The sequence below is a fragment of the Rhinatrema bivittatum genome, chromosome 4, assembly GCF_901001135.1.
Source record: "Rhinatrema bivittatum chromosome 4, aRhiBiv1.1, whole genome shotgun sequence".
Lineage (NCBI taxonomy): Eukaryota > Metazoa > Chordata > Amphibia > Gymnophiona > Rhinatrematidae > Rhinatrema > Rhinatrema bivittatum.
The window spans coordinates 426,564,186-426,576,646 of record NC_042618.1 but is presented as its reverse complement, the minus strand read 5'-3'; the positions used below and the strand labels follow the sequence as shown (position 1 = coordinate 426,576,646).

Genomic DNA, 12,461 nt, shown 5'->3' with positions numbered 1-12,461 from the left:
GAGAGATTAAGAACTTTTTCACTAAGGCTTTTCTCTCATTCCAGGAGTAATATTGTACTAACAGGGCTGCAAGCTGATTTTCAAAGGGAAATTCCCCAGGCAGTCCTATCCTGTATACAGTTGGGGGGTACAATTTGTATAAATGAGCAAGATGTTGGAGAGAGAATTACTAAAAGGATTTGGATGCCGGAGGGGAGGAGTATTGTTGAAATGAGTAGGGTGCTGGGAGGAAGGTTTGATTCCTGGTTATTTATATTGCCTGTTATGGGCCAGAGTATTTTTTGGAGACTGGGGGGAGGACTGGGAATTTCCTCATTTAGTTTGGGCTGCCAGTTGATTCAGAACCAGGACTGGGATATTTTACCATAAGCCTTTGTTTGCTACTACTTGGAGATATTTTTCTATTTCATATCTCCCTGAAAGGCAGTGACCCTAGTGTTCCCCTGTTTACCTGTGCAGGACCAGGCTAGATGCCTGGTCCACCTTAAATGCCTTAAGGAGAGTATGCTCTATGGGTGGGATCCTGCAGGGCAGGTGGAGCTCAGAGGGCATAACCAGAGACTGGGGAATAAGAGCTGGGATCCAGGTGGGGATAACAAAACCAGGCCCAGGTCTCTGGGAGACAGGCAGCTCCTGTAACATAACACTGTCCAAACACTGAGCTGAGATGAAGCAGTGCAAACTTTGATTAGAGAGCGTGCACTGTCTGAAGGTAAAGGCATTCTACTGTTATGTATATGATTGAAGCTGTGAGTCAGACTGAATTTCTATCTCTAGGGCTGTGGGAATCCCCACACTCCCACTCAGTCCACTCATTACAATGATATTCCTTGACTGCAAACTATGTACAGGACTCCTTCTGAAATCTTGCAATCATGGACTCCAAATCTGGCCACTAGGTGTCATCTTTGCCTCCCACAAGGGCCTTTGAATGGTGAGAGTACATTTGGGTGCTCTGAATTAGTTGCATTTCTGATTTTGTCAATGGTTACTGTAAAATAAAGAATGATCTTTAGGAATATTATGGAATATAAAATGATGTACAACACACATCGAGTGTTAATAAGTTGAGTCGGTATTTTTGCTATTGCAGTTTTCTTTTAGACTGTTTATTGTAGACACATTTGATGTAGAAAATTGGATGTTTCTATTAAGATTATGATTACAGGTCTTTATTGAAATTATATTAGTGTTTGATTTGTGGAGATTTGTCCCTTTAAGTACTTGGTATAATAGGATATTTTATGTGCATAAATGCTTTTGAAAATCAGGCCATAAAAGGTGAATTTTCAAGAGTTGACTGTGTAAAAAAATATTACTTGCACAAGAAAAATTTTATACACTTTAGTAAATCAAGGTCTGCAAATAAATTTGCATGTGTAAAAAAGGGACAGACCAGGAGCATTTAGGGGAGGGTCCAGTTTTACACAAGTAAGTGTGACAAAGTGGCACATGTAAGTCTTTTACTTGCATATATTTACAGCTGGTCATTATCTGGCATCAGTGATCGTAAACATCCTAAAAGTGAAAAAATGACTGGGTGGAAGGCAGGGCAGGCTTAAAGTGGAATGTGCCATAGTCAATGGGAGAGGGACAGTTATTCTTCCTCTCCTCCCTGTAGGGGCAGGGGAGGGTATGATCCCTCCTACCCCTTTTCTCAGAGTCTCTCTCCCTCCCTTCTTCCTTTTCTCACCTTGAAGCAGCAACAGAAGACTAATAAAAATCAGTGTAGGGCTTTCAGCAGCCTTCTTGTGCTGATGGACCCTTTGGCATCCTGCCTCTTCTCACAGGACAAGCAGGATGGTAGTCCTCACATATGGGTGACATCATCAGGATGGAGCCCAATCATGGAACACTTTTGTCAAAGTTTCTAGAACTTTGACTGGCACCTACTGGGCATGCCCAGCAATGCACTGACCCTGCATCCAGCAGGGGTCCCCCTTCAGTCTTCTTTTTTTCCGCACAGCAGTAGCCACGCTGGTTAAGGAGCTCTCTGGAGATTCCTGACAGGAATTTTCCTCACGGAACTTCATTCAAAAATGTTCAAAAAATTCTACCCCATAGGGATCCCCCTATCGATATCCATTCTCCGCGGTTGAAAGGTAAGGTTTTACCCTTGTTGCGGTCGATTCCCATCGAGTTATCCCTTCGGGGCCTACTGGCCATCGACTGCACCGCAGCTAAATTTTTATCGGAGTCATGGCGTTGGATTTTCGTCGGTGCGCCAACTGTACTCGAACAATGTCCATCACTGACCCGCATGGGGTCTGTGTTATGTGTTTGGGGTCCGGCCACGATATCTTTACTTGCACCAAATGTGCCCAAATGACACCTAAGGGCCGTAAGGCTCGTTTAGAGAAGATGGACTTTCTCTTTCAATTAAAAACCCCGACTCCATTGATAGCTTCGATGTCATCCAAAAGGGTGCCATCGACTTCTCCACAGCACGGGACACCGCTGCTGTTTGACCGGCATCGACAATTCCAAAGGTGTCAATTACCTCCTTGCCTCCTCAAGAAAAGAACCAGGAGAACATCGTGAAAAACGTCGACACTGGCATCGGAAGGCTCAGTCTGTCGATCCAGGCACGTCCTCGGCATCGACTTCGACAGAGCCACCAACAAAGAAGCCCCGTCCAGAAAAGGCCCCATTCTCTTCTGTGACCGGGTCACTGAGGTGTTCCCCACCTTCAGTGGTGCCGGAATCTGCGATTCCACTTTCATCGGTGGACCCTCCAGCTATGCCAGTGCTGCCTCCTACTCCGGTGCCAGGGTTCCATGCTCCAGGCTTCCGCGAGGAATTGGATCGGATGATCCAAGAGGCCATCAGTAAAGCACTTCAGGGCTTCCAACCTCCATCGACACCGGTACCGGTCCCAGAGCCGGTCACCGATCCGATTCCCGTAGCGCTTTCACCGCTACTGGGTAGACTGGATGCGTTGATCGGTGCCCTACGGATCAGTTGTCTGGGCCTCCTTTCTGAGATTAGAGACGGTTACACTACCTCCGATGGAACAAGAGCACCGGTGGGTCCAGTACCTTCCACACCGATTCCATTATCATCAGATGATGAGGAAACACTGTTACCCATTCCACTGTCTGGAATTTTACCACCGACTTGTCCATCGATGTGGTCGATGCCTCCTCCGATGCCATCGATGCCTAGGCCTGGTCCTTCAGGATTAGCACCATTTCTCCCTGCTGGAGACTCACTAGGTGCTGGAGATCAGCCCTATAATCCTTGGACCGAAGATTCGTCCTAGGATGCGGATGATCTACCATCAGAGCCCTCTCCCCCTTATGAAAGACAACGCTGTCCACCAGAAGATCTGTCTTTTATTAATTTCATCAAGGAAATGTCTGACACCATTCCTTTTCAGCTTCAGATGGAAGAGGACTCTAGGCACAAGATGCTGGAAGTACTCCAGTTTCTAGATGCTCCTAAGGAAATCATATTTATTCTCATTCATGAAATCCTGCTTGATCTACTGAAGAGAAACTGGGAACACCCATGACCGGTCCCACCGGTCAACCGCAAGGCAGATGCCACCTATCTGGTGCAGTCAGCTCCTGGATTCCAAAAATCACAGTTAGATCATCATTCTGTGGTTGTTGAATCAGCCCAGAAGAAGGCACGACGTTCAAAACCTCATTCCTCCATACCTCCGGAGAAGGAACAAAAATCCCAGGATTCTTTTGGCAGGCAAGTCTTCCATGGCCCCATGCTCATATCTCGCATCGCATCTTACCAGTTATACATGACACAGTGTAACAGAGACCTTTTTAAAAGGATCCAGGATTTCTCTGATTCTTTACCAGAGCAACTCCAGGCTCAACTTCATACTGTGGCTCAGAAAGGTCTAGATGCAGGAAAGCACGAGGTCTGCGCTGCATATGATATCTTCGACACGGCCTCTAGAGTATCTGCAGCAGGAATTAGTGCCAGAAGATGGGCCTGGCTCAAATCATTGGACTTAAGACCAGAAGTCCAAGACAGGTTAACAGATCTACCCTGTGTGGGCAACAATCTCTTCGGGGAAAAGATCCAAGAGACTGTGGCGCAGTTGAAAGATCACCATGAAACTCTGCGCCAGCATTCTTCTGTTCCGTCTGAGTTTCCGTCTGCCCCTAAGAGAACTTTCAGACGTGACTCTAAGCAGCCGGCCTACAAACCAAGGAAGTTTTATCCTCTGGCTTCTAAAGGACGCCCTTCCAGACCTTACCAAAAAAGGTCAATCCAGGCAGACTTGGCCTCAGAAGTCTCAGCCAGCTTCTCAGCCTGGACCAGCGTCAGAGTTTTGACTCCTTCCTAGAGAATGTAAGCCAGTCTCCTCTTCCATCCATACCGGTCGGCGGTTGGCTCTGCCACTTCAACAGTGCTTGGCATACAGTCACCACAGACCAATGGGAACTGGCAGTAGTCACTCAGGGTTACCACCTAAATTTCCTGACTGTACCAGTGGACTCTCTGCCTCGGCTGAAATGGGGGACGTCTGACCACTCTCCCTCGCTCGAACAGGAGGTTTCATTCCTCCTCAAATCCCGAGCAATAGAACCAGTGTCCCTCTCCCAGCAGGGGAAAGGGTTTTATTCCCGGTATTTTCTAATACCAAAAAGGTCAGGTGGCATACGCCCGATACTGGACCTCCGTGCCCTAAACAAATTTTTGCAGAGAGAAAAATTCAAAATGGTTACCTTGGGCTCTTTACTTCCTCTTCTACAAAGAGGAGATTGGCTATGCTCTCTAGATCTCCAAGATGCTTATACACACATCTCAATTACTCCATCTCATCGCAAGTACTTGCGATTCCTGGTCGGCCCCCATCATTTCCAGTACCATGTATTACCATTCGGCCTGGTGTCCGCTCCACGAGTATTCACCAAGTGCCTGGTGGTGGTTACAGCCTTCCTCAGGAATCAGGGTGTGCATGTCCACCCTTATCTCAACGATTGGTTGATAAGGGCTCCAACTCAGCAAGGTGTACTAACCTCCCTGTTTCTCACTATCAACACCCTGATTTCCTTAGGGTTTCTAATCAACTATCCCAAATCCAAGATAGTTCCATCCCAAACCCTATCCTTTATAGGGGCCGACCTAAACACTATACAGGTGAAAGCCTTCCTCCCCCAGGATCATGCTTTTGCCATAACATCTCTGGCTCATCAACTGCAGACTCTAGTATCTTCAACTGTTCGTCGCTTCCTCAAACTGCTGTGTCACATGGCTTCCTCGGTACATGTCACTCCGATGGCTCGCCTCACCATGAGAGTAATGCAGTGGACCTTAAAACGCCAGTGGATTCAAGCTTGTCAGCCAATGTCCAGCATTGTCCAGGTTACCAAGCAGCTCCATCTATCACTAGCCTGGTGGATGCACCACTCCAATCTCATTCAAGGCCTTCCATTTCAGGCTCCAGATCCTCAATTTACCTTAACAGATGCATCCAACCTCGGGTGGGGTGCACATGTAGGCAACCTGCAAACTTAGGGAACCTGGTCTCCAGAGGAAGCCAAACACCAGATAAATTACCTGGAGCTACAGGTGATCAGATATGCCCTCAAGGCCTTTCATTATTGCCTATCAAACAAAGCTATCCTGATTCAAACTGACAATCAGGTTGCGATGTGGTACATCAACAAACAAGGGGGAACGGGCTCCTACCTCCTGTGTCAGGAAGCTGCACAGATATGGACATGGGCCCTTTTCCGTTCAATGTCCCTCAAAGCAACCTACTTACCGGGAGTGCACAATGAGTTGGCAGCCAAGCTAAGTCGCACTTTCCATCCGCACGAGTGGTCTCTCAACCCCGCGATAGCGGACACGATATTCTAACGTTGGGGTTACCCTCGCATAGACTTCTTTGCGTCGATCCACAACCACAAAGTAGACAACTTCTGCTCTCTCATTCGCAATCACCACTCGCAACCAAGAGATGCCTTCGCCCTCTCCTGGGCCAGCGGTCTCCTTTATGCTTACCCTCCACTTCCTCTCATTTCAAGGACTCTCGTGAAGCTCCGGCAGGACAAAGGAGTAATGATTCTGATAGCTCCCCACTGGGGAATCAGTGATCTCTGCTATCTCACCTGGAAGGTAGTTTTTCTTCTTGCTATCACGTCTGCTCGCAGAGTTAGTGAATTACAGGCATTAGTTACCTACCCGCCTTACACTAAAATTCTGCATGACAGGTTAGTGCTCCGCACTCACCCTAAATTTTTGCCAAGGGTAGTGTCAGAATTTCATATTAACCAATCTATTATCCTACCTACATTTTTTCCCAGGCCGCATTCAAACCCAGGAGAACAGGCTCTGCTTTTCTTGGACTGCAAACATGCTCTAGCTTTCTATCTGGCCCGCACGTTGGCCCACAGGAAATCCACTCAATTGTTTGTTTCTTTTGATACTATCAAATTAGGAAATCCTGTGGGAAAGCAGACCCTCTCCTTCTGGTTGGCAGAATGTATTTCTTTTTGCTACCAGCAAGCAGGTATTCTGCTACAAGACCGTGTAAAAGCACACTCGGTCAGGGCCATGGCGACATCAGTGGCGCACCTCCGTTCGGTGCCGCTTGCTGATATTTGTAAGGCTGCTACCTGGAGTTCCCTCCATACTTTCGCAGCCCATTATTGCTTAGATAAGATTGGCAGACAGGATTCTATCTTTAGCCAGTCTATTCTACGTAACCTGTTTTCAGCTTCCACCGACCCTGCACGTCTTTGGGTGCATTTGGTGCTTTGCTCGGGCATCCTCAGCTTGCTACTCACCCATATGTGAGGACTACCATCCTGCTTGTCCTGTGAGAAAGCAGAGTTGCTTACCTGTAACAGGTGTTCTCACAGGACAGTAGGATGTTAGTCCTCACGAAACCCACCTGCCACCCTGCGGAGTTGGGTTCGTTTACGGTTTCTTATTTTATTTTTCACACGTACTTTTACTATAATACGAGACTGAAGGGGGACCCCTGCTGGATGCAGGGTCAGTGCATTGCTGGGCATGCCCAGTAGGTGCCAATCAAAGTTCTAGAAACTTTGACAAAAGTGTTCCGTGATTGGGCTCCATCCTGGTGAGGTCACCCATATGTGAGGTCTAACATCCTGCTGTCCTGTGAGAACACTTGTTACAGGTAAGCAACGCTGCTTTCCTTTCACATGGGCAAGGTGCCACAGGGTCAATTAGCACAAGAGGGCTGCTGAAGGCCGCACACTGATTTTTCTTAGTCTTCCTTGCACTGACTGGAGCCCATGCCACTGGAGGAGAGAAACAGTGCATGGCAGAAAATTTGAATTTAAGTGTAGACAGCATCGGCAATACTCCAGCACCTATAAGAATTTGGCACCAGAGGCAGTTATTTACATTGCCTATGCCTACATCCAGTCCTAGTAGGGGGCCTGGTTGAAATAGGGGAATTTCAGACTGAAGAGCCAGGAGTGTCTTCACGAGCTGCTAATGTACTGGGCTAACTGGTAGATTAATTGGTAAAGCTGCATATTTCATCTTAGAAAATCCCCCGACTTGTTGTAAAAGCTGTCTTACGGGGGGATAAATGTGGCTATCTTATATACCCGGATAAGTCCGAAAAACACTTCTTAGCTGGTTGAATCAGAACTTATCTGTATAAGTGCTGCTACTTTTTGGGATGTCTGAACTTGCGTGGCTCATGGTTTTTACAAAAGCGAGCACTTGTGTGCAAATATGTACTTCCCTGTACGTACCCAGATCAGTCCAGACTGCTGGGTTTTGCCTCCCTTCCAGCAGATGGAGACAGGGAAAAACTTTGAGAGTACCTCCTCTTAAGTCGGTGTGCTATCTGCAGCTTCTTAGTATTTCTCTGTCTCCAGCAGATGGAGGTGGTGCAAAACCTAAGCAGGCTCTCCTTTGCACCACATACTGTATTTATAGTTTGGATGACTTTCATTTAGCATATGCAGGGAAGCTGCATGCTGTGTTCTTATCCTACACAGCACTTTCATATATAATTGTCATCATGACTTTTTTTTTCCTGTTTTATGCCTTTTTTTCTGGTGGTGATAGGATGGATTTCTGTCTGTTTTGTGGTAAACAGTGACTTTTCTTTTTTTATATAAAATTATCTTCATGTGGAAATTTTGCAGGAAGAGCCCTTCAGTACTCATCAATCTGAGACGCTTTTCAACATCTCCAGGTTTTTGCTTCACAACTTGACCAAGGAAACTCCACTGGGGATCTCAAAAGTGTATCCTTGCACCATTCCCAAGAACCCACAGCAAATCATCCTAGTGCATAGAAGACAGGTGGGGAACACAAAAAAACCAAAACATTGGAAAACTGTTTCTTACTCAAACCTAATTTAGTCCTGTTAAGTTTAGGCCTGTTTCTGGACTGTTATCTTCTTTTGTCCTGGTGTCTATTTATATCAAGACTAGCCGTTAAGCCCGTAACAACAGGCTACATTAAAAAAAAATTTTGGTCCGTTTTTGGACACTGCACCCGTCTACACGTCTGTTCCCTCACTCCCCCTCGCTCATTCACCTCAGTCACTCATCCTCCTCCCCCTCAGTCACTCACCCCCCCTTCCTTCCCCTGCCCCCACTCAAACTCCCTCCCCTCACTCTCACATCCCCCCTCATTCTTCCTCCCCTCACTCTCACCTCCCCCCTCATTCTCCCTCCCCTCACTCTCACCTCCCCCCTCATTCTTCCTCCCCTCACTCTCACCTCCCCCCTCATTCTCCCTCCCCTTACTCTCACCTCCCCCCTCATTCTCCCTCCCACTCCCTCCCATTCCCTCACTCTCACCTACCCCCTCATTCTCCCTCTCCTTCCCTCAGTACCTCCCCTCCTCCACGCCCTCTTTTTCTCTTCTACAGGGCCGGCTGGGAGGGACCAGGCTAAAGGAGGAGGCATTTGCTGACGGAACTGCAGCATGTTAAGAGCCTGAGCCTGTCCCTCCGTCACTGACCTACTCCCTTCCCCGGCAACGGAGGGCCAGGCTCAGGCTGTTAACATGTCTGAGGAGCCTTTTCTTGGAGTGGTGATCTCGCGCGCGCCTCACCACCGCGCTCATTGCTTGCCCGGCCGTCGCTCAGCTTTCACCGCTGCTGCTCCTCCACGCTGCATCCGCCGCTCTCTATTGCTGGCCCGACCGATGCTCACATACCTCCGCCACTGCAGCAAAACGCCGTGTCCGCCGCTCTGACCGACATGCTCTCTTGCGGCACGTCGGGCAGAGTTCTTTGTGCCGCGCATGCGCAGTAGAGCTGCTCTCTACTGCGCATTTGCGGCACGTCGGTCAAGCCTCATTTATCTAATTGATTAGTCCTTACTGATATCTTCAAAAATAGAATTGTTAAACTGCTACATCTATGGGTCTCTGACTGTGTATTACCTTTCTAATAAAAATAAGAAATTCTATACTGGGACAGAATAAGGATCCATTAAGCCCAGCATCTGCCTTCGACAGTGACCAATCCAAATCACATGTACCCAGCAAGATCTCAAAGAACTAAGTCCAATCCTTCTTGCTCATTACCAGAGATAAGCAGTGGTGTTCCCAAGTCTACATGGCCAATAGCGGTTTCCTCTTTATCCAATCAGACCAGTCCAGACCAGCAAATTATGTACGCCAACCAGATAGAGATCAACAAGTTCAATGATATCATTCCTTATATACACTTTTTCACAATGAATCAAACTCACACAATATGGCTTAGGTTCCCTCACATATTTAAACTTCAAAAAACACTCCCAACCATGAGGAACTATCTTAATTCTGTAAAAATTATTTTATGAAATTAATATAGGGAATTAGTATCAAAGTTAGAAGTGCTCTTTTCAATACAATCTCCAGGCTCTTGCCCACAATGGGCTTCAACCAGTATCATGCAGAAGCACTAGATTTTACATATAATATTTTTTTATTTCTTTTTTTCATAAACTTATTTTACTTTTGTGAACCTACTTTCCCATTAATAAAAAAGATGATGTCCTCATCTAAACAACATGTCTATCAAGTAAACTCGTGTATGTAGTGTGGTGTCCCTGTGATTTGTTATACATAGGGAAGACCTTGAGAAAACTAAAGACCCGTTTGCTTGAGCATAAAATCGCTTTAAAATGTAAAAAAACAGAAGTACAGCTGGTACAACATTGTTTAGATAAGGGACATGAATTTGAAGATTTGAAATGTACAGTTTTGGAAGTGTTATGCTGCGATACGAGGGGTGGTAATGTTAATCAAAGGTTATTACAAAAAGAACAACGTTGGATTTTTAAATTGAATACAGTACATCCAGCAGAACTAAATAAAGAAGTGGATTGGTCAGTTTTTATGTGACGGGAGAAATCCGATTGATTGATAGTGAAGGAGGAATCTGTCTATAAAAACACACACTTCCGTTTAGTGGCGTTCAAGCGGTAGTCGCCATTTTTTTTGGAGAGCTGCGGACAGGAGCCCAACCGGGCCGGATAAAAAAGAGTAAGTCCCGCTGTAGAGCATATAATGAGAAAAAAAGTTAAATAATTTTAACAGATGATGTATGATAGTTGTGTTCTTTGGTTTTAGAAAAATGTTGAGTTCTTGAAGAAGGCGTGGTAACATGCCGAAACATTGTCAATGTCGGGCGTTGAGCAGTGGGAGCGCTGCAGTGGGCAGAATTAGTAACACAAGGTGTTATAGACACAAGAAGAAATACAATTGCAAGTAAAACCAAGAAAAGATAAATTCAACAAAAATCTTTTTTATTAATGGGAAAGTAGGTTCACAAAAGTAAAAATAAGTTTATGAAAAAAAGAAATTAAAAAAAAATGTTCTCACAGGACAAGCAGGATGGTAGTCCTCACATATGGGTGACATCACAGGATGGAGCCCAATCACGGAACAATTTTGTCAAAGTTTCTAGAACTTTGACTGGCACCTACTGGACATGCCCAGCATGGCACTAAACCTGCAGCCAGCAGGGGTCCCCCTTCAGTCTTCTCTTTTCCGCGCTGCAGTAACCACGTGGGTTAAGGAGCTCCACAGAGATTCCTCACAGGAATTTTCCTCATGGAATTACTAAAAACTTTCATACCCCACAGGGGTCCCTCCTTCGAATTTTTGACTCCGCGGTACTCCGGTAAGAATTTTACACGTTTCGATCGATTCCCATAGAGTTTGGCCCTCGCGGCCTACTGGCTAAATTTTTCAAAGGCCATGGAGTCGGGGTTCCGTCGGTGCCCGGACTGTACTCGCACCATGTCCATTACAGACTCGCATAAAGTCTGTGTAATGTGTCTCGGGTGCAAGCATGATGTCCTGACTTGCACCAAATGTGCCTTAATGACACCAAAAAGTCACAAGGCCAGAATGGAGAAAATGGAACTTCTTTTCCGTTCTCAAACTCCGACGCCGTCTATTGCATCGATGTCTATTGCATCCACTTTGCGCCAGTATCGGCCACCGGCCGGTGACCATCCAGCGTTGACGACTTCTCGGCCTTCAACTACATCTGCTCCCCCTCAGGACCGAGGGGATCATAGAGAGAAACATCAGCATTGGCACCGCAAGTCTTGGACCATCGAGGAAGGAAAATCTTCGACCTCGCCATAGTCTGAGCCGCCATCGAAGAAACCCCGTCCAGAAAAGGAACTGACCCTTTCTGTGACTGGGTCACCAAGGCAACCCTCACCCGGACGGGTATCGGGAGCCGCGACTCCACCTTTAATGGTGGTTCCTCCGGCTATGCCTCTGCCTCCTTCCTCCCTTCCGGAGCCGGGGCTGCTTGCTCCAGGTCTCCATGAAGAACTGGACCGGATGGTTCAGGAAACCATCAATAAAGCGATGCACAGGCTCTTAAGTTCCTCCGACACCGAAACCGGTGCTGATTGTGGAACCGACCACCGATCCGATTCCGGCAGCACTGGCACCGCTGCTCTCGAAGATGGAAGCGCTTATAGCCGCTTTTCCACCGATGGATCCTGGGTCACAGATGACTTTGGTGCCCTCCCCACTTACCCAGTCATCGGGAGGGGAAACACCGTTCTGCATTCCTCCATCGGGAGTCCTGCTGATGCTGCAACCATCGATGCCGATGCGCCCATCAGCGCACCGATCCATCCATCAATGCCCTCGATGCCTGCACTGGTGCCCTCGATGCCTTCATCGGTGCCTCCAGCACTTCCCTCGATGCCTTCGAAGCCTAGACCAGTACCTTCAGGAATACCATCGTCCCATCCTTCTCAGGCTCCTAGAGTGGCAGGTCCTGATCCCTATGACACCTGTATCATCTACTACTGGTTATGTATCCAGCATACCTGGCTACTCACTATCTATAGTCTTTCTCTACAGCTCAGCAACCCAGAGACCGCAATTCCAGTATCAGAGGGACTTCTGTAATGGCTTCTATGCAACAGAGAGTCTTCAGTATATTCAGGAACAGGAGCTGTAGGCGAGTACTGGTTCCTATATGCAGTCTGGAATGAGAACTCACAATATCTGTATATGAGATG

The 12,461-nt window shown here is 47.0% G+C and overlaps 1 protein-coding gene across 3 annotated transcripts in view; it reads left to right on the top strand.

The window, feature by feature from the left end:
* The window catches only part of IFT122 (intraflagellar transport 122), a 335,375-nt gene that overhangs the window by 220,406 nt on the left and 102,508 nt on the right, over window positions 1–12,461 (top strand). For 2 of the 3 annotated variants that reach the window (XM_029601417.1, XM_029601416.1), the window contains exon 23: window positions 8,109–8,209. In XM_029601417.1, the coding sequence (XP_029457277.1) occupies window positions 8,109–8,209 (101 nt within the window). Of the gene's footprint in view, window positions 1–8,108; window positions 8,268–12,461 lie in introns of all 3 variants that reach the window. The other variant, XM_029601414.1, reaches the window with a different exon arrangement.